The sequence below is a fragment of the Porites lutea genome, chromosome 4 (assembly GCF_958299795.1).
Source record: "Porites lutea chromosome 4, jaPorLute2.1, whole genome shotgun sequence".
Lineage (NCBI taxonomy): Eukaryota > Metazoa > Cnidaria > Anthozoa > Scleractinia > Poritidae > Porites > Porites lutea.
The window spans coordinates 16,795,522-16,816,593 of NC_133204.1; the positions used below are offsets into that span (position 1 = coordinate 16,795,522).

A 21,072-nucleotide genomic window follows, 5' to 3' on the forward strand; every position below is an offset into this window, starting at 1 on the left:
TTAACGTTTGCTGAATTGAAAGCGCCCCCTGGCGCTCTTCCTTTCATCTGAAAATTATTCACACGCGAATGAACTCATTTCCATATTTGTGATTGTGCACTGGTATTTAGCCTCGTTTTGAAAGAGAGGCTTGAGACAAGTCGGAACTGAGCTATTTGAAAATAGGTACAAATGAAATAATTTAGAATAACGCGCTGCTAACACTTATGAATGAGATGATCTGTACTTCATGGTATTTGCTAGTCAGTGATCGATATGGAACGGCCAGAAAAAGTACTATGCGACGGCAGATTTGTTATGAGTTGGACAACCAAGGTATGGCATCAAAAATATTAGCATTGCTTATGATAAGGATTGTTTGTTAAGCTAAAAATGAGCTACAAAGTGTTGTTGTGGCTTAAAGTCTTAAAAGTGGAAAGAATGACAAGCCGCTTAAAAAGTAAAAACGTTTTCTAAGAGCACTGGCGGGGCGGCAAGCTTTTGGCTTTTAGGCGGAAGCTTTCAAAACTTCCGAGACTTACAACTATTCTACCGACAATGGCAAATGGGAATTGCTATTTTTATTTACTTGGTAACTGTATCTCTAAAGAATACGGTACAGGAATTAGACTCAATATTGATATAACCTTGGCATTTATTGCATACAATTTTAATTCACCGGAAAGCCTAGAAACTGCTCCAAGTAATAATGGGTACTTCCTCCTTCGGCAGCGAAAACGTCACCAAATTCGCGCTGTTTCAAACTTCATTGCCCTTATTCCAACTCTTTTAATTTGTCAAATGCTGGCGATTTTTTCAGGAGTTGAATTCTAAAGGACTGTATCTAAGTTCACAAAAGAAAAAAAAAAACATCCGGTTGCCTTGTGTTTGCGTCCTCCACAGAACGTGAAATTAGGAAGTTTCACGTGTAGTAGTCGTACAGTGACGGCAAACAAATGTACAAAAAAGCGTGATACATGTGCAAAGTTGTTGCTAATCTCTTGCCTTTTTGCCGTTCTCGTTGCCGTCGCTCTCGTCGTTGTTTACACTCCCTACTGTCGATTCCACGCGCGAGTAGCGTTAAAGCCGCCTAAACTGCGGAATTTTTAAGAGTTCCGTCATTGTGTCAATAGCCAGTTCTACCGAAAGGAAATTGCAGTGAAGGGCGTTAAAATGTTGCGACTAAGAGACACTAATTTAAGCCTAATCTAAGCTAGCGTGCCACCCGGTACTCCAAAAGCGATAAGATTAATATCTGAATGAATGGATAACAAGACCACACGAGTAGGCAATACACAATGCTACAAGATTTGCCAAAAAATGAATATATTTGACGGGGCGTCTTGAGACAGGGCATGTGAGAAAATCCCTACAGAAATCAGTCCTTACTGCATAGCCACAAAGCAGGCAGAGAAGCTATAGAAAAAGGCCGGGGATTGTCTCATCTCGAGCGTGTTATACGTTACAGGTCTAACGCACGTCCATTATCAGCGAGATTCAAAGTCCAGAACTTGATGACCATCCTCTTCTTCAAGGTACCGCGGAGCTTAGTTTAAGCAGCTAGAGAGAGTTGGTAGGAAGTCTAGAGTAAAACTTAAAGCAAAGTTAGCCAAACCGAGGCATGTGCGTGAATGGGATTTGGTAAAATCAGGCGATTGTGCATGCGTGATGGACGGATACCGCGAGTTCCGCTGAAGCACCAAATGAAAGAGCTATTGTCATGGATAATTACTATCAAGATGTTTACGATTTATAATCATTTCGTTAGTAAACAGTGTCCACAAGAACGCACGCGATAAATGGGAGTCGACATCTCATGTCCGCAAACTTTTCCGGGGTGGAAAAATGAATAAAAGCACATTTCACAAAAACAAAAACGTCGTTTTTTTTGCCTTCTGTGAGCGCATGAGAAAGCATGATTTAGTTTACTTTACTGGTAATGTGTGTACCTTTTAATAAGAGGTGTTCTTTTTCATTGCATCCGATGTGCAAATCATAAATGTCTACGACAGAATGTCGGTTGAAACATACCGGTAGTGAAACCTTTTAAGGGGTTCTATCGCTGCTTAGTTTTGCAACAGAAATAAGACAAGTGGGTAATACACGCCAAGATATTAGCAGGGATATTAGAAGGAGTAATCGTAACTCAATTTACTATGGTTTTAAACTGCTTCAATGGGTTTACTAAACCCATTGAAGCAAGATAGTTAATAGCGATACTTATATACAAGGTGCACGGAAGGCTGATTATCTTTCAAGTTGAAACAGTGCAAAACCCTTTTATCTTTTATTAAACGATTCGAGGATTTGTATCCTATTAAGAATGGCCATGCACAATCATTTAGCAGGATTAGGTACAAGTTCTCTGGTTCTTTGCTGCGTTCCGATGTTTTGACAATTGACTTTGAAGATTAAAACTCAGATGATAAAAGTCTTTGTTAGTGGGTAATTAGCATTTTGTCTTGTACGTCAGTTTATAGACGACTGCATCCAGTTAATAATAGCTTCTTTCAAACGAACTTCCTCAACCGTGAAGCTTAAGCTAACTGAACGGACATAAGCCTACTACTGAAGGGTTGAATGCAGTTTACATAAACAACTCGAAAAATGGAACGTCGTCACTATTGCCACGGAATTCAGGGACAAATGTGGGATGATAACAAGCATTTGCAATTATTTTAGAAACAGTTAAGAAATCTTAACCGTACTTCAAGGGAAATGCCGGTACGTGTATTATAAAGTGAATACACTTAACGGAGTTTTGTACCACAAGTCAGAATGTGCAGGCCGGTCTCAGGTAGGTTACCGGCGATATTTTGAGCAGTGCAAATTGTGTATCAGTATCTTAAGTCGTAACACAATCAAGTTTCTCACTTTTCAGGGAATATAAAACTCCTGAGTGTTACGGAATGTTCCATCAAAATTTGTCACAAAACGCTTTGCCGACAAGCACAGGGAACTCAAAAACACATTTGTGACCTTTGAGGCATCCGCTCACGATCAGAACTCTGCACCAAGAGCTGAAAAGAAGGCATTGAAACGTGATTTCATGTTGTTTGGTTGAAACTTAGTGACATTTACTGTAAGTTTTACCCAATCAAGACTGCTCAAAATGTCCACATTAATTTGAGGTCCGTTTGACGTTGAAGTCATTTATTTGCCGCAGAGTTGATAACTACTGAACAAATAATTGCACGGTGACTAGTAATCACGAATTAAGCGTTATTGCTGAACTTTAATTAGGGTTTCTCACCAGAATTTTCTTAACTTAATCGTACGAAATTGCAACACGCGCTATAAATAGCCTTAGGAATTAGCACGTGGTTATCGACTTTGTTTTTTTCAGGTTCACACTTACCAGTATTATCAAAGACAAGTTTCAAGCCGCTAACAATACACAACTACATATACCTGCTCTGGATATGACGTTTCTCACAGTTTCATGGAGTTTGTTAATTTTCTCAATCGCCTTACCTCTTTCTTGGTCCCAAGATGCGGACGAAATGAAGAAATGTCCCACTGGATGTCACTGCACAGCTATGAACATGGTTTATTGTGGTCTCGAGGAAGGATCAAGAAAGTTGACAATTTTCCCGTCGTTTATTCCTGTTCGAGTGAAAATTTTATCACTCTTCAGAAATATGATTACAAACATCCCGGAAGACTCGTTAAGGAATCTTACACAGCTGACGACCTTAAATCTGAGATCGAACATGTTGCGTGATTTACCAGGGTCGATATTCCGTGACCTTGCGAAGCTCAAATCATTCAACGCAGGTCACAATGAGCTGTCAACGCTTCCCAGGCAATTGTTTCATGGTTTAAACAACCTCCAAGAAGTTTATCTCGACAACAATGCACTCGAGAGCATCCCTGAGGATTTATTTAAAAATTTACCGTCGCTTAAGCGATTGCATTTGCACTTCAATAAACTGAAGACATTTCCTGGGAATGCTTTCCTCGGAACGCTGTCGTTACAAGGTTTGTCACTTGCAAACAACTTTTTGGCAGCTATTCAAGATGAAACATTCAGAAATCAAAGATCTCTCAGCAGACTCAATATAGCATGGAATAGAATATCCAGCATAGGGGTAACTTTATTTAACGGACTGGATTCGTTGACATCACTGAGGTTAGAAAACAATAACATAACATCACTTCCACAGGGAGTGTTCAGAGGACTGAAACCAGGAATATTCGTTTTTCTTAACGGTAATCCCTTTTACTGTGACTGTAAATTGCAGTGGTTGAAGCACTGGCTGCGGACAAAGGCCAAATACACTCAGTCCAGCTCTAGATCAAGACCAACCTGCTCTCAGCCAAACCGCTTGCAAAATAAGCCCCTTTTGTACGTACGTGATGACCAGTTTGTCTGTGTCAACCGACAGTGGACAGAATGGAGCCCTTGGAATGCCTGCAGTGTAACTTGTGGCACTGGAACACAAGTCTCGATTCGACGTTGTAAAGATCACCAATCAGGGAGAAAGGGAGAGAAATGTAACGGAGAAAGTATTAGAACAAAGAGCTGCCATAGTTTTGACTGTGGAGCAAGCTGGACCAGTTGGTCAGAATGGAGCGAATGCAGCAAAACCTGTTCATCTGGGAATAAAGTAAGAAAAAGATCTTGCCAAAATTCTCTCACCTTGGAAAACAGCGACAATTGTGAGGGATTGTTCCTGGAGACACGCTCCTGCAGCCGAAGGCCTTGCAGAGTTGATGGTAAATGGGGGACGTGGTCTAGATGGTCTTCGTGTAGTGTCACCTGCTCCTGGGGTACCAGACTAAGGACAAGGAGATGTGATAACCCACGACCCCAGTACGGCGGGAAGCCGTGTCCTACATCTGAGAGGAGTATTGAAAGAGAAACATGCTACATAGGACTCTGTCCCGTTTATGGTAGGTGGTCTGCTTGGTCGAGCTGGTCCCAGTGCACCACTACATGTTCCACCAACGGTCGAGCTACAAGTACACGGAAAAGAAACAGAGTCTGTAATAATCCAGTTCCTCAGTATGGTGGGACTTTCTGCAATGGAAATGCAACACAACAGGAAAATTGCAACTCACAAGCATGCTCCGTTCATGGCGGATGGACAGATTGGTCGGATTGGTCTGTATGTTCAGTGACTTGCTCCCAAGGGATACAAGTGCGGTTTAGAACTTGCAGTAACCCATCACCGCAACATGGTGGCCAGAATTGTTCAGGGAATTCTTCTGATTTAAGAAACTGCGACTCTGGGCCATGCCCTGTTCACGGAAACTGGGCGGCATGGTCACAATGGAGTGACTGTAGCAAGACATGCTCTCATGGGACGAAATCCCGTAAAAGAACATGTAGTAATCCTTACCCACAGTTTAAAGGTAGACAATGCTCTGGCCAATCCACAGAAATCCAACTCTGCCATGCAAGCCCTTGTCCTATTCATGGTAAATGGTCAGCCTGGTCTGAATGGTCAGATTGTAGTAGCAGCTGTTCCAGAGGTAAAATATCTCGGACAAGAACTTGTACTAACCCTTCCCCCTCCAACGGAGGTGAAACATGCATAGGGAACAACACTGAAACAACATGGTGCCGGATAATACCATGCCCTACTCATGGAGGGTGGAGTGACTGGACTAACTGGACAACATGCACCAAGAGTTGTGGCAATGGAATAACGTCAAGATACAGGAAATGTGAAAACCCTCACCCTCAACATGGAGGAGGAAACTGTATTGGAGATAAGCAGCAGAGTAAGCATTGCTCTCAACAATTCTGCCCTGTGGTTGGACAATGGACAGAGTGGTCAAACTGGACGGATTGTAGTAAAACATGTGATGTGGGGCAGCAGACAAGAACAAGATCGTGCAAAAGTCCAAATGACAGGTCTGTTCAAAGCGCAAGGGACAGTGATTGTACTGGCAATGAAACTGAGATGAGGGTATGCTCTCAACGCCCTTGTTCTGATCCAACTAGATGGAATATGTGGTCAAGCTGGTCACGATGTTCCGTTAGTTGTGGGCTTGGAAAACAGCACAGAGTTAGGAATTGCAGCACAAGAGGAGATGTTTGTGTTGGTCCATTTATGCAGCTTAAAAGCTGCTACCATAATGACTGTCCAGTGAATGGTGGATGGAGCAACTGGTCTAAGTGGACAAAATGCTCGTCCTCTTGTGGCTTAGGAATTCAGGTTAAGTTTAGATTCTGCATCAGTCCCAAACCTCAGTTTGGAGGCAAGAGTTGTTATGGTGAAAATGTCCAGTTTAACAGTTGCAAGATTGCCAAGTGTAGAGAGGAAAGCCATCGACGTGATTCCTTTTGGTCTTCTTGGACAGGCTGGTCTCAGTGCTCTACTACATGTTCTAAAGGATACCAGACTCGTTCGAGGTATTGTAGAAAGCATCAAAGTCCACTTCATCTTGGCAACTGTTCAGGTGCTACAGGACCAGTTCAAATAGAGACTAAGATCTGCCAAATGCAGCCTTGCTCAACATGGAGCAGTTGGTCCATATGGGAAGCTTGTAGCCAATCATGTGGTGGAGGTAGGCAAAAGCGAATAAGGCGATGTAAAAGCTTTACAGCTCAAATGACCTGTCAGGGAGAAAATTCACAGGCTGTAAGCTGCAATACTCATCCATGTCCTCCTACAGTTCCTCCGATAACTTATCCACCAAAAATTACTTTAGGCTTACCAAACAGGTGCCCTGATCCTGAAAAGCCACTGAATGGTTACTTCAAGATCATTGACCAAGATGGCTCTTACTTTGTGACCTATTATTGCAAAAAATATTACTTTCTACATGGACCAAAGTTGCGGCATTGTGAAAGTGATGGCTCATGGTCTGATTATGTACCATACTGTCTGCATAAATGTGGAGAGTCTAAGTTAACTCACACAAATGTACAACTTCAGCGATTAAGAATATTTGGGGGTGGTACATCAACTCCTGGTTTATGGCCATGGCAGGTGGCACTGATAGTGAATGGCTTTTTTCACTGTGGTGGATCTCTCATTGCCGAAGACTTGGTAGTAACAGCTGCTCACTGCATCTTTCAAAGGAAAACAAGGAAATTCCACTCAAGCATTACTGTTCGCCTAGGAGTCCACGATATATCATCAGAACCCCAAGATCCTAACATCCAAAGCATTGACAGCAAAGAAATCATTCCACATCCTAGTTTTAACTGGAGGACGTTTGACTCAGATCTAGCCTTAGTAAAACTCAAATGGAAGGCTAACATAACTGACTATGTGCGCCCTGTGTGTTTACCAAATAAACTGCAACGTCGAAAAGTTCGCCCAGGTGCTTTGGGTGTGATGTTAGGGTGGGGTCTCACAGAGGAAGACAATCCAACCACAGAGTTACAACAAGTGTACATGCCAGTAGTTGAGCACTCTCTATGTCAAAAGGCTTATGAGAAAGAACGTTGGCCTGTTACTTCTAACATGATATGTGCAGGTTATGCTGGTAATTCTAAAGACTCTTGTAAGCGTGATAGTGGAGGAGGCTTTCTGTTTAAGGATTCCAAAGGAAACAAGAAAAAATGGTTTTTGGGAGGGATTATAAGCTGGGGAAACCCCAGATGTGGAACTCCTGGAAAGTACAGTGTTTTCACCCAAATAAATGGTAGATTTTTAAGGTGGATCAAAAATTACATTTAGAAATTAAAATTTGCTCATTTATCAATGCAGCATTTGAGTATTTAAAAGATATTATTCAAACACAAAGTTATAAAGAAAAAAATAATAATAAAAGTTTTATTGGCAAACCACCAAAGTATCCATCCCTGCAGGCATTCTCTTATAACACTTCATACTATAAACTTATTGTCAGTGTTAGAAAAGGCAGTCGAACCAAACAAAAAAATGTTGAGAAACATGGGTCCCAAAATATAATTGGCTTCTCCCTACAGCTGTATTTAATATTAGTCTTTCCAATGCAACTGTTCTTGATTCTTGCTACAATCATGTCTCTTCCACACAACTGTTTGTTTAGCTCAAAAGGTAATGTAATCATATAAGCAGTACAGTGTACCCAAAGAACCAATCATCAAAGCTTGCCAATAAAACCAACTTTTGAGAGATGAGTTGTAATTAGTCACAAAAATGTTTAAATGTTTATATTAATTTTGACTTTGCAAGAAGTGATTCATACAATCAAGGGTTTACCAGTATTCAAAAACTCACAGTTTAATGGTATATTCAAAAGTGAAAAGAAAGTGCATAAGAAAAGAACTTAACGAGTGATGAGCTGGCCCAGTGTGTGGTTCAGGAAAATAACTATGTCCACGCCATGAAAGCCACAATTTAAAAAAGGGGGCTCAAACCAAAAGAATAACCCTCCCGCAGGGCTGTTACAAGGGGCCGGCTACTACAAACATGACCCTTTGCTACTTGTTAGAAACAAAAAGGAAAATACTAGCCTGCATATCAGGCACTATCGCATTTGCCCATCCTTTCTTGCAGATTCGTAGCACCTGCTACGCAGGCTAGGAAAATACCGGTAGAACCAAAAGAATTAATCCTTAACTGTTCAATTACCACTTTGCTAATTGCATATACCTTAGGAGAGTAGTTTGATTTCTGCAACAAAATACACTAAAACAATAATTTGGCAAAAACGTGGCCAATACAGTTAGTTGAGGTGGGCTGATAGTTGAATAACATGTTACATTGATGAAATTTGACAACATAATAATGATGTATGAGAAGTTTGAGACCTGAAGATTTTGGTTTTGGAAGGCTAGCTTAAAAAGGATAGTAGTTCGAAAAAGACTGTGATCTGACTGGTTTCAATCACCAACACCTTCCTTGGATTACCCAGCCCAGTACCCTACATATGGACTATACAAGGATGTAGTACTTTTTGCCTTGTTCACTCCATGATCTTTTCCCTTTTGCAGACAGCTTTATTTTATACTGTGGAACAGGGTTTATTTTCCCCTCAGCATCACTATCACACATCGAATGAGAAATTCTGCTTTCCCCATTGTCTTGTCAGTATGCAACAGACAGGATACTTTGTGCTTTGTGGAATGTGCTATTCTTAAGTAGGCCATTTCCTAAAACATCCTGATGAAAAAGGGTATAAAATTAATTCATTCCACATTACAATAATTGCTCAAAATTATGTTCATGTATGGATTCATTTTGACCTGGAGAATCATTAAACAAAGGGCCATTTAGGAATTTTTTTTAAATCTAGCTAGGGATTGAAAACTTACATTTTTTTGTTAACCTAGTCTATTATATGGGATGTGCAAATAATGAGTAACAGAAGGAAGTGCCAACCCCTGAACAGAGATAGAAGGCAAAACTTAATTGATTGGAACTACACATCAACTTCTTACAGTTGTGTATTAACAATTTTCTTAATACAGTAGAACCTTTGCCTTTGTTATCTCAAACTCCCCAACAACTTTTAAAAACTAATCCTACTTTCCCCTTTTTTCAGTTTTCAGTACATTTCAACCTGCCAACTTAAACTTTGAGCTAGTGAAACCGTTTTTTGTTAACTTTCATTTTTGTTTGAGTCGGTAGGGTATATGCATTCCCTTGCAGAGGGTGTATGAGGGTTTCTCATTCAAGACATACAGTCATACAGACAGGGCACAATTTAAGTGGTGTCATATCTGGGGGCTATAGAGAGAAGAAGTTGTTACGTCACGTTGCCATGGTAGCAACATTTTTGGATGACAACAAACCGAAAACGTCACTTAAAAAGTGAATTCGCACAGCTTCAAACTTCATCAATCTTATTCAATTTCATTTTATTTGGCAAATGTCAGCAAAATTTTCTAGGGTTGAATCCCAAAGGACTGTATCTTAGTTTAGAAGAGGAAAAAGACAACTTTTGTGCTGTGTTCACCGACTTCATAAAGTGAGTGCGTGAAATTAGAAAGTTTCATGTCGCACAGGTGAAATGACAGCAAAGAAATGTAAAAAATAATGTGATACATGTGCAAATTTGTTGTTTTGTCAATAAAAACCTTTTACTTTTTTGCCGTTCTTCTTCCCTTCCCAGTTGTCATTGGTTTTGTTATCATCCAGAAATAGTGCTACCATGGTGAAGTGACAGCATACTTCTCCTCTCTATTAACCATTTTAATTCATCCCACTTCAGGGCCAATTGAAAGGTGGAAAACAGTATTCACTTGATAAATCTCTATCCAGTGGATAATGCAACGTGCTTTCCCTAATGATTTTTCTGTCAATAGTGATTTATCTGGTGGATAGCACTATCCAGCATTGAACATCAGGGTCAACCACAGCATGTTAATGACTTATTTATCACCACCCCCAGGAATTTGCCCAATCTCGTCCCAAGGGTTCTCTCCTACCTGTCCCTATGGAGCGAGAGAGAGAGACCTGTAGCTAAAAATATACTCTTTCAAGATTCTGTTTACCTCTTTCACTTGAACGATCAATCTGTGTCCAGGTGATGTATTCTCTCTTCCTGTTGTTTTAACCTGTTTAATTTGTTTTCAAGGTCAGTGGGGACAGCAACACTTGATACATCTTTTCCATGCCCTTTTGAACTGCATAATTGTGGTCTTAGAACACTGACATATATTATTTTGTTTTCTTAAGTGGCCTCCAAAACATAGAAATGGCAATTCAAATCTAGTGCGTTTCGGTATGAATACTACTACCTATATACCACACATTTTTGGAGAAGAAAGTGTCCACATTAGATTAACTTCCAATATATGCTTTCGCTGTCAAATAATTTTGTGCATTATTTTCAGCTCTAGGCATCAGCTCAGGTACACAGTTTCATGGCTGCACTTTCCACTGACCTGACTATCCTCTGCAGAGACAAATCTCACACTTATCTGCCCCTCCGCCAAATTATTTGTTTGTAATCTCCCAGATTCCGGGAGACACGTGACCAAACCCAACCAGCGTCTCTCGACAAGTAGGAGAGAGAATCTGGGAACGAGGTTAGTCTTGAACGTGACTAAGAAGGCCGACTAAGAACGTGACCTGCTACCTGCTACCTTCACTCCTGAGTTAGTTTTTGAATTTAAACAATCTATCCTAGGTTTGGTTGAAAAACGTTCCACGTGGAGAAATGTGAGGATTGTCGGGAAGTCAGGTGGGAGTTGCACTTTCCCTAGCCACAAGGGCCACAAAGGAGAGACCAAGCTTCTTAATTTGCTTGGCGCATTTTATCTAAATTGCCTAAACGACGTAAAATGTTATTCATTTGCAGATTTCGTCCACTTACCTCGCGTTGGTCAAGTTGTAAACTCCCGTTGCCCGTCTACGGAGGAGAATTGTCCACCCTGTTACTTGCTAGAGTCATTAAAACAACCAATGACCAGCGGCTAAATCGTATTTTTCTAAGCGCAGCACTTTATCTCGTTCTCAGTCTCCGCAGTCTCCACTCATCCCCCAAAAACTTTTTGGCGGTATGAAAATCGTATGAAAAAATTTGTGTTCGTCGTGTTGATGTTTGAATTTTACTGGATTTCAGTTTTATAATGGATTCCCCCCTTAACTGGGTAAGTCTAGTCTAACCTTCATTCAGGTCCGACATTGCATTACTTCACAACAAACCTTCATTCACTTGTCAAATATGTTAAAGTAATAGTGTCTTCATGCATGGTTGAACAAAAATATAAATATTTTCTATGGAAATTTATAGCAAAGAAACAAGCACTTCAACAAGGAAATCAATTTTTCAAGCGTGTAGAGATAAATGGTTCTGCTGTCTTCGCTTCATTCTTTTTTTTTTTTGTACTAGTAGTTGTCGAATCAGGGACCGCGGAGCAAGGTGTATAGTGGGAGGGCTGACAATTGAAAATAATTTTTTCATATTGAAAATCGAAAAATTTCTAACTATGGGCTATTGCATTTAATATCCGCACCCCCCCGGTTGAGGAACCATGGAATTCTCCAGGGGTAAGTTATAAAAATTGAGGATTTCTTTAGGGGTAGATATAGAGTAAACAAATATGGAATTCTTTGGGGGTGAAGCCTTAATTTTCACAAAATTCTTCAGGGGTAAACCCAAATTCTTCAGGCGTATGACCCAATTCTTCAGGGGTAAACCCATGTTTTACGGAAGTCTTCAGGGGTGAATGCAATTTTAGCCAATCTTCAGGGGTAAGATGAAAAGGTAAGTCCTCAACCGGGGGGGTACGGATTTTAAATGCAATAGCCCTATGGCCGTTCACTGTTCAAGTAATGTAATTCTTCTTGCCATCGAATATTTCATTGATTCGAAAGGAGAAAGACAAAACATAAAACTTTTATCAACTCAAAACAACTACTCACCTTTGTTTGGCTTGAAAAAGCTAGTAATAATCTTCATTTTGTCTGATAAAACTGATAAAAAACTCTGGCGGAGCTGGAAGTACAAAACACGCTGCCGAACGAATCGAAGGGGTGGCCAAGGCAATTGCCAAGGCATGGCGTTTGATCAAGGGGCAAGTCGGCCCCAGGGCACAATTACCGCGAAAAGCACAGGAGCCCCACAAAATGCCTGGCGTTTGAAATTAAAGAAAATACAGAGAATATAGCGGAATATAGACGGAAAAAAACTTGTTTCAAGTCTTTTTTTTAATTTTAATTATTTTTCTTTTTAGCGCAAAAAGTGGGGGTGGGGGCGCAAAAAAGTGGTGGGGCCGCGGCCCTACCAGCCCCTCCCCCTCCGCGGTCCCTGCGAATTAGATTTGGTTGACTGAAATTGAAATTGAAATTGAGAACACTGTTTATGTTCACCCACAATTCCCTTCTGTCCTTGTGAGAATCACATGCATAATAATTTTGTTATTTTACAATCTTAACTTATGAATGACCCAGCCAAATTCCAAGCATAGTTCACAAGTCAATTCCAGCCCCATCCCCTCCCTTCAGGCGAATCCCCACCCCACCCCACCCCCTACATTAGCATTTTCCTTTCTATTTGTTTTTCTTGTCTTGGCTTAGCCTCCCACACAAATGGTCTTTAACAGTTATTGAATAAGGCTGAGTATGATGTGAAGAATTATGCAGATCAAAGAGAATGTTATTGGCCTAGGTGGATAACGGCCTCCAAGATCAGCATAACTGGTCACATCATACAAAAGCTGATTTCATGATGTTGATAAGACTGAGTGGAGTCCAATTCGGCCTGTAATCATTTGTCGAGTGATAAACAAATCGAACAACCACTTAGCGGGATGTCCGATTTGTTTAATCATGGGTATGAAGTATGATTAGACTGAATTGGACAACAGGAAGTTCTGTTACCAATTAAGCATAACTACAAAATTTATGATATTTTAGGTTTTTTAAAATGAAAATACAATAAATTTTGAGAGTTTTTTTGCCAGCAGTGAAAACAAAAGCCATTTAAGTGTGTGCATGCGTACTGTCCAATTACTTAGACATGACATGTACTGTCCCATTACACTGTCCTATTGGTGCTAATCAGGGGAGTCAATAGCCAATCATATTTGGGAATTTTGTTGTAGTTATGATTAAACAATTTATTGTTTTATTATTTATTCAAAATACTTCTAAGTTCTTAATGAGGGGCGGCAGAGGCCTGGGAGAATGGGCGCAGCTGCAACTGACGGGCTGACATGTAAGCACTGTCCCTCTATTGCCTTCATAGGCTAGCTTACAGTACATTTTTTTATTCTGTAACAGCTGCAGCAGCAATATATTATTTCACTTTCAATTGTTTGTAAAGTTTTCTGCTCAATTGTTTTTCCAGGAAGTAATAAATTACTCATGATATTGTTCATTCCCTGACAATCGTGTATTTGTAGGCACATCAACAGGACAGAAAAGCTGAAGCATTGGTCAATAACAAGAAATTTGCTGATGCTATAGTGTGCCACCAAAAGGCATCAGGTAGAGTCTGGCTCTCCTTGCTTTTTGTTTGTGGTCACTACTCCAGTAACCAATTCCCTATTAATTTTTTACATTTCTTCCTGAAAAAACACTTTGTATGTCCCCCCAATATTTATCATAACCATTGTTTCCAATAATTATTTCTTCTGGGTACTACTATGTATTGCCCTAAGAGAAAGTGAAAACAAAAAAAAATGCTACGCAAAAATTTGGTAGGCGAACAAAGTTCAGTTTTATGGCAAACCAAAAATGGCTGAACCCTGTGATTCTCACAATAATAATTATTTTACAATGTAAATGCCTTTAATTTTTATCCCAAGCCGTGGAAATGCTTTTGTCTGTAAATTCCTTTTAAGATTTTGTGCAAAATTCAAAGGAAAGATTCATTCTATTAAATGTTGAATGTAACTAAATGCAATCTCGGCTAATGAGGTAATACTGGCCAGCGAGATATTAGCAAGGGAACAGCTTCCCACTGGGCCTTTGGGAATCAATACTGAAGTGTCTCTGTTGCTCGTGTCTCTCATGAAGTGTTCAGCTGTTCCCAACCCAGCCCTCCCCTGGGTTAGTATTTGGGTAGCATGTGAAGTTTCCACTGGTAGTGAAACAGTGCAGCAGTATGTGGGTGGATGCCACTCACAAGGTTGTCATGGTTACATGCTGCACTTGGTAGTAGTTCTTGGCTACTTCAGCCTTCAGGCACCTCCTCCCACACACAGCTTTGCTAATGAGTTTCATGTATTAAGGTGATTCCCTGGTTTTGCACTGGGCATCTCTTACTGCGCATAACAAGATGGCAGCCGTAAAAAAGAGCACGTGAAGTAACATTATTAAAATGAAGTTGACTGAAGAGAAACGCTATTGGAATTTTTGCTTGCGGTTGTGTCTTGCGGAGGTGAGACTCAATGTGTTGGGAATGTGCATAACGTAAGCAGTACGCGTGTTGCTGAGTTTGACTTCCTCACGGAGAACCTCGATAGTGGATGTTTAACTTGTGCTTACTCACATTGATTTTCATTTAAACGCTTTCTTTATCACATTGTGTCCTGAAGGTGATATCTCGATGCAAATTTTGTAAAACGGATTTTTTAATACTTTCTTCCCACTTTCACATACATTCTATTTTGAAACTTGCCCCAGTCCTCTCTCAAAAATCGGAGAAAATACATTTGGTGCACACTTTCTGCAGCTCTACCGCAAAAATGAGTACGGTGACCCCCATTTTTAATAAGGACAGTGGCTTCCTTTTGATGAGAAAAAAATTGGCACAAATCTATGTTCAGTTTTTTGGCAAATTTACTAAATAATTGTACGGATTGAGCTATCACGGGTCGAATAGCACGTGTCCAATTTAATTCTATTTTGGAGCGTAAAGTAGAAACAAGGGCATTAAAAGGCCTTTTCTGGTAAGTAAGTGGATAAACAATACATTAAAGTCAAATTCTGTGCGATACCACATGCATCATCGAAAAAATCTCTCCTTTTTGTCTAGTTTTGGGTTGGGCGCGGGATTTGTCAAAAGGTTCTAAATAGCCGTATTTGTCAGCATTGTGACGTCAAAACGAGTACGGTGATCCCCACTTTTTATTACTTTTTTATCATCTTCTTGACTTGTTACATCAGTGTACCAAGTTTCATCTAGGCTTTTGTTCATTATGCTAGCATTTTAGTGAGGCAAAAGCATTGAGCATTATTCGAGCATTTTAGTTGCATTTTCCCCGGAAAATAATTTTTTCCGAGAAAATAAAATAGAAATTATTTTTTTTCAGGAGCCCATGCCCCATGAGCTCCTGCTTTTTTAAACAAAATGAAGACTAAAATTCAAAATTCACAAAAAACCTAATGCAGCTGGTTTTTTTTGGCTGTATTTATGAACTTGTACATGTTGTCGTTGTTACTTGTAACACTTGCACGTTTTTGTTAGTGTAAACTTTGAAATTAATTCAAAAAAACCGTTTGTATAATGAGCATATTATCTGAGCATTTTAGTGACTTTTTTGGGGAGACCGAGCATTTTAGAGGGAAAAATGGAGCATTAAGGTGGAGCATTTTAGTAGGGAAGCAAGGGCATAATGTACAAAAGCCTAGTTTCATCTACAATCTATGTTAGGTTCTTTTACTAAGGAATCACCTTGATTTATTTTAATTTTATTGATTTTTTTTTGTTTTGATGTCTTTCAGAGTTTCTTCAAGAAGCAATGAAGATGACTCATGTCAAACAGGTATTGAACATAATAAATTAATTATAAATATAACAAGGGAAAGATGTTCCTTTAGTTAGTGAAATGGTTAAAAAAAAAAAGAAAAAAAAGGTTTCCTTATGAGGTTTGGACCTACAGCTGTATGACCTTCTGGTAACAAGTCCGGTTGCTCTCAATCACTAAGCTTTGTAGAGGTTACCGTACTTTTAGAAACACTATGCTTTTTTTAAATATGGATTACTCCTTTCTCTAGCAAGGAACAAGATCACTTATCGGTGAATGATCTCAATTAAGGACTGTGTGGCTATATTTTATACACTGTTCAGTTTGGATCTCAACCCGTTGGGAAAATATAAACCGGCAAATCAGAAGGCTGAGAAAAGGTTGCCAGGAAAACATTACGATACAAAATCTCACCGCATTTGTTGTGTTTAAAAGTTTCCTAACAACAAAATCAGTTGGTTTCATATCCAAGTGGATGCGTGGTAGATAGATCTCCTCAAGAAAAAAGAAAACCATAATTGCAGTGAAGCATAAAACATTTTTTGATGCAGGAAGTAATGAATGCGATTTTAAGTGTCGCTGAGGTTTAAACAGCTAGGATGCAACAGCTTTGCAATTGAAGCATCATGTCTCCACTGAATTCAAGGAATATTGTAGATCAAAATCGGCTTATGTGCTATGATCCAGACTAGAAGGTCCAGACCAATAATATTGTCTTCTTTTAGTAGTCTTATCTTTGTGCGAAATTGTAATCTTTTGCTCCTGGAAAGGTTAGCATAACTGGCATGCTCAGCTTAGCCTAATGCTGGTAACTGACAATGGCTGACACATTTCTTGTTTCTGGTGACAGTTTTCATGCTTTGCAGTTTCCTGCAGTTTCCAGGGTGGAAATGAAAATTTATGAGAGATCGTTACAAGCTCTCCGTTTCATCCCCCCCGCGCAGTTGTGTCACCTTTAGCATGCTGCTCTTGCATGACTTTTCACCACTGCCCCAAATGGAGAGCTTGCTCGCAGGCTACATTTTTGTATAATATTCTTGATATTTTATGTGATATCATGTTTTATTGTTTTTATTGTCTCTTTTAAGCGTAACAATAGGAATCTAAAATGTTTCTATCTAGAAAGAAATGTTCTCTTAACTGATGTTTCAAGTGTAATTCTCTTACCCTTTGTTTCTAGGCACTGGTGTCACTGCAATTGCAGTTGAACAATCACTGCCGACAGCAAAGAATTTTAAAAGAAAAATGGAAGAATTGTGCAATTGAGCAAGAAAAAGAAAAGCAAAAGCAAGAGCAGGCAAGGTTATTACAAGAGCAACAAAATAGAAAAAAAACTGAAAAGGAACTTCCGTTAACAGCGACAGTTAAAAACAGTTTAGATCTGGTTGATGGCAAAAAGGGGACAGAATGTTCAGAGTCAAGCAGTTTAGTGATATCAGCGGAAAACTTCTCTGTTTCATCAACTAGCTCTGCATCTGACTGTGCAGCTTCTAAAGATGAGAAATTGACCATACAGGATCTCAAAGGACAAGTCAGTGACCTTCAAATGCAAGTGCTTTCTCTTAGTCAAAACTTAGAGGACTGCAATAGAGAAAACTCACGATTAAAGAAAGCTTTAGAAAATGTGGGTGAATTTGTCAGGTGTAAATTTGGTTATGAACTTGAGGGTGATTTGTTTGACATGAAGAGCCCTCGTATTTCTGAATCACAGGACTTCACAAGTTCAGACATACATGTAAAAATGGTTAAATCTGGAAGCCAAGCTTCATTACATGAGGACATCAAGGTGGAAAATGCACAAGATGAGATGGGCAATGATAGTGATATTGATGAAGACATTCCTTTGCCTCCACTAGAATCTCCACAGTTTATTTTATGAACAGTACAGTGGAAAATTCAGTCACTTATTAGTGAATGGAGTTTAGCATTTGAACTTAATATAAAACATACAGAGTGAAATCCAAAAATAATCCCTCCATTGATCCCCTCACAATGATTTGAACAGAAGTTACTGGCTACCCTGATCCCCAATCTTGATGATGCAAAGCAATATTGAATTCTTTTTGACAGGTCCTAGTTGTTTAAGAGTTGGATACCGCTATCTACCAGATAAATCACCATTTAGCAGATAAGTGTTCGAAGAAACAATAATCTAATTGCTTTATCCTGCTGGCTAGAAATTTATCCAGTGGATGGGGCTATCTACCTGTTGAACAATGGGGGCCAGGAGGTTTAAAAGACAGCAGAATTCCAATTCTTGGGCAAAATCAAAGATTGTCATTTTGCATTTCTGCTTTGACTTTTTCCAAGAAATTATATATTTTCCCAAAGAAGTTAATCTAAGTATTTAATTAGCCCTCTAAAATTTATCACGCGACCCTCCTGCTAGAAGTGGTAGGCAACAGCAGAATAATCAGGTTATAGTGTTAGTCAGCAACAACTTGTGAACTTGGCCACAAAGTTGCTTAGAGTATTTCAACTCCTTATCTGAAAGGTCATGGGTTTCTTTTTAAATTAATTCAATTTTTTGACCTCAGCATAACAGATTATTTGTAGACATAAGCCAGATTGATATCCCTGTTCTGCAAGGCATTAATAAGGCTGCAAATGATCATGAGAAACTGTGAGATGCAAAATTATCAGCTGCCAGTGCATTTTCATGGCATTGAAGGTGGTTGCATTGGATATAAAGACTAAGGGTATTTACATGAGTAAAAAGGTAACCTTTATATGTAACTTTGGTCAGTAATATTTGCAGAAGACAGTTTTTGATTAAGTTATGTACAAATAAGTGACTTGTGAACTTGTGTCCACTGACATAAACCACAGAAAAACGGCTTTTTGTAAGTGGGAGATGACCAGTATTTTGTTTTAAAATGAAGATGAACTTTTGACTTAAACATGGATACCCTGTCAGTGCAGAGACTTTCTACTGTCCCCTAAGTACCCGTATTAGAGTGGAACCTTGATATAACAAGCGTCTATATAACGAAGTCCTTGGTATAAATGTGCGTGATAGTAAAATAATTATATGAAAAAGGACCTTGATATGACAAAACCTTGTTACAGCAAGCAAATTTTGCCTGTCCCTTGGCCCTTCTTTATATCGAAGTTCCACTGTAACAGGATTCAACTGTGCGATGATTTTCTTTTCACACTACTGTACTCTCTCGCAGGATATGAGACACATGAAGAATATAAATCTGGTAAAAGCACTATTTTATTTCACAAAAATACTACAAGTGTACTTATCACTGTTGTACTGCAAAGACCGCAACAGAGGAACAAACATACAAAACAGAGTATCGCATTATTCCTACTAGACAACAAAAAAACCATAATTTTGCATAGCTCAAGAATGCTACCCTGTGAGCAGTGCTTTCTCCAGGCTGGATACGAAGTGTCCCATCCTGGAGAAACCACCACTTGCAAGGTACAAGAATGCAAGCACATGGTGAACTATAGCTTGTTCACAGACATGTGCATGAAGGCCATAACACTATTAACCAATAATTATAGTTGTATGCATTGTACGGATTTTGTTCGTTATTGTAAATTATGTTCAAACGCATGGGTATTCATCATTAAAATCTATGTTCTACCTAGTTACTAAGTTACAAAAATTATTACTTTCCCTAAAATCATTCTGTGTTCTTTAAAGTTGTGTACTGATAATTTAATGTTTGGAATAATAGTCTTTTCGTGTGGCATCTTTGTACATTAATAGTTATTATAACAAGAATGACAAAATTTAATGTTGTCATTGATCATAGCAATGTTCCCTCCAATAATACCATGCCCAAACACTCATTCACATTTTCATTACAGGAATGCACTTCACCGAGGAAGCACTTTCCTCGTTTTTCTTCCAGATTTTGGCAGATGCAGTAAAAACCTGCAACTAAGAACCTAAAAATTAAGAACCTGTTAGCCTAAAATTGGTCATTTATATCCCCTATAAACAAGAACCTATTTAGCCTACGAAATTTAAAACAGGTTCTTATTTTCTAAAATCATACTAGTACATTACAGCTGCATTGCAAGAATCATATCTGAAGCAAAAAAAGCAGATTGCCATTGTTGTAAAAATGTTTTTTAAAGAAAAATGAGTGCAAGATATGTAGACTTACAAAGCATACTAACTACTTTTTCTCCAGGATTAAGAACCCATTTTAAGAACCTAAATACCCTAAAATTCTGCTAACTAGCATTTATATAAGAACCTGTTTAGGCTAACTCCTAAAAATGTAGGTTCTTAGTTGCAGGTTTTTACTGTAATGCACACAAAGGAAAGTCTTAACTGTTTATAAAGACAGAAAATAGCATGACATAGCCTAACCATCCATGGACACTACAATTTAGGTAGGAGTCTGTTATCCTGGAGAGGAACATGGGAGTCACAAAACATTTTAAACACTTTTTTTGTTAATAAATAAGCAAAAGAGTGGGGCGCTTTCCTCTTTTTACATGAGCATCGTTACTTCAGTCGAAAGCACAAGAAATTAACTGAACCAAGTCATGATACTGTACCAATAAGCTCTGTATAAAAACTTACAAACATTAAACATAAAAAATTTTTATGAACACCATAGTTTTGTACATTAGTGATATATGATTTTGAAAAATAATAATAGATTTCTAAAAACTACATACTACAGTGTATAAGAATAGTGGTCAATGAAATTAACAAGATACCAAAATAGAAGGTGACATGAACACATGTAAAATGTATGTTTTGACCATTTGAGAATTTTAAATATCGAACAATCAACTCCTGTTATTGTAAATACCCTCAGAACCATGGCCTACAGCTGTAGTATCCTATAATAGCTACAGCCCTGCACTAAATTAAAAACCTCTGGCTAAGTCTGCAAAACAGAGCTGAAATTCTTGTTCTGGGTTGTCACTTATTTCCCGGGATTTGAGTAAGCCCCATGATGGGCTTGTTTAAAAAAACCGTTGTTCATTTGCCAATCAGATTGAAGGAAAATTTGAAATGCACTTCTGGTAATCCGTTGAAGCCATTGGTGGCTGACAACATGATCTTGCTGCTGCTTCGCAGA

General features: G+C 39.0%; 2 protein-coding genes and 1 long non-coding RNA gene across 3 annotated transcripts; 2 read left to right on the plus strand and 1 right to left on the minus strand.

Moving 5' to 3' along the window:
- The first annotated feature begins 3,336 nt into the window (after nucleotides 1–3,336).
- On the plus strand, nucleotides 3,337–7,981 carry LOC140932704 (uncharacterized). Its single transcript, XM_073382215.1, has one exon. The coding sequence runs from the start codon at nucleotides 3,402–3,404 to the stop codon at nucleotides 7,617–7,619; it is 4,218 nt and encodes a 1,405-aa protein (XP_073238316.1). The 5' UTR covers nucleotides 3,337–3,401; the 3' UTR covers nucleotides 7,620–7,981.
- A 917-nt stretch (nucleotides 7,982–8,898) lies between these two features.
- Nucleotides 8,899–11,257, minus strand: LOC140932709 (uncharacterized). Its single transcript, XR_012164987.1, has 3 exons — nucleotides 11,188–11,257; nucleotides 10,364–10,426; nucleotides 8,899–9,029 (listed from the first exon to the last, which is right to left on the minus strand). It is a non-coding gene; the product is annotated as an uncharacterized lncRNA (long non-coding RNA).
- A 97-nt stretch (nucleotides 11,258–11,354) lies between these two features.
- LOC140932705 (uncharacterized) lies at nucleotides 11,355–19,618 on the plus strand. Its single transcript, XM_073382216.1, has 4 exons — nucleotides 11,355–11,464; nucleotides 13,721–13,805; nucleotides 15,987–16,027; nucleotides 17,190–19,618. Exons 1-4 carry the CDS (start codon nucleotides 11,444–11,446, stop codon nucleotides 17,886–17,888), a joined length of 846 nt encoding a protein of 281 aa, XP_073238317.1. The 5' UTR covers nucleotides 11,355–11,443; the 3' UTR covers nucleotides 17,889–19,618.
- The last annotated feature ends 1,454 nt before the right edge of the window (nucleotides 19,619–21,072 follow it).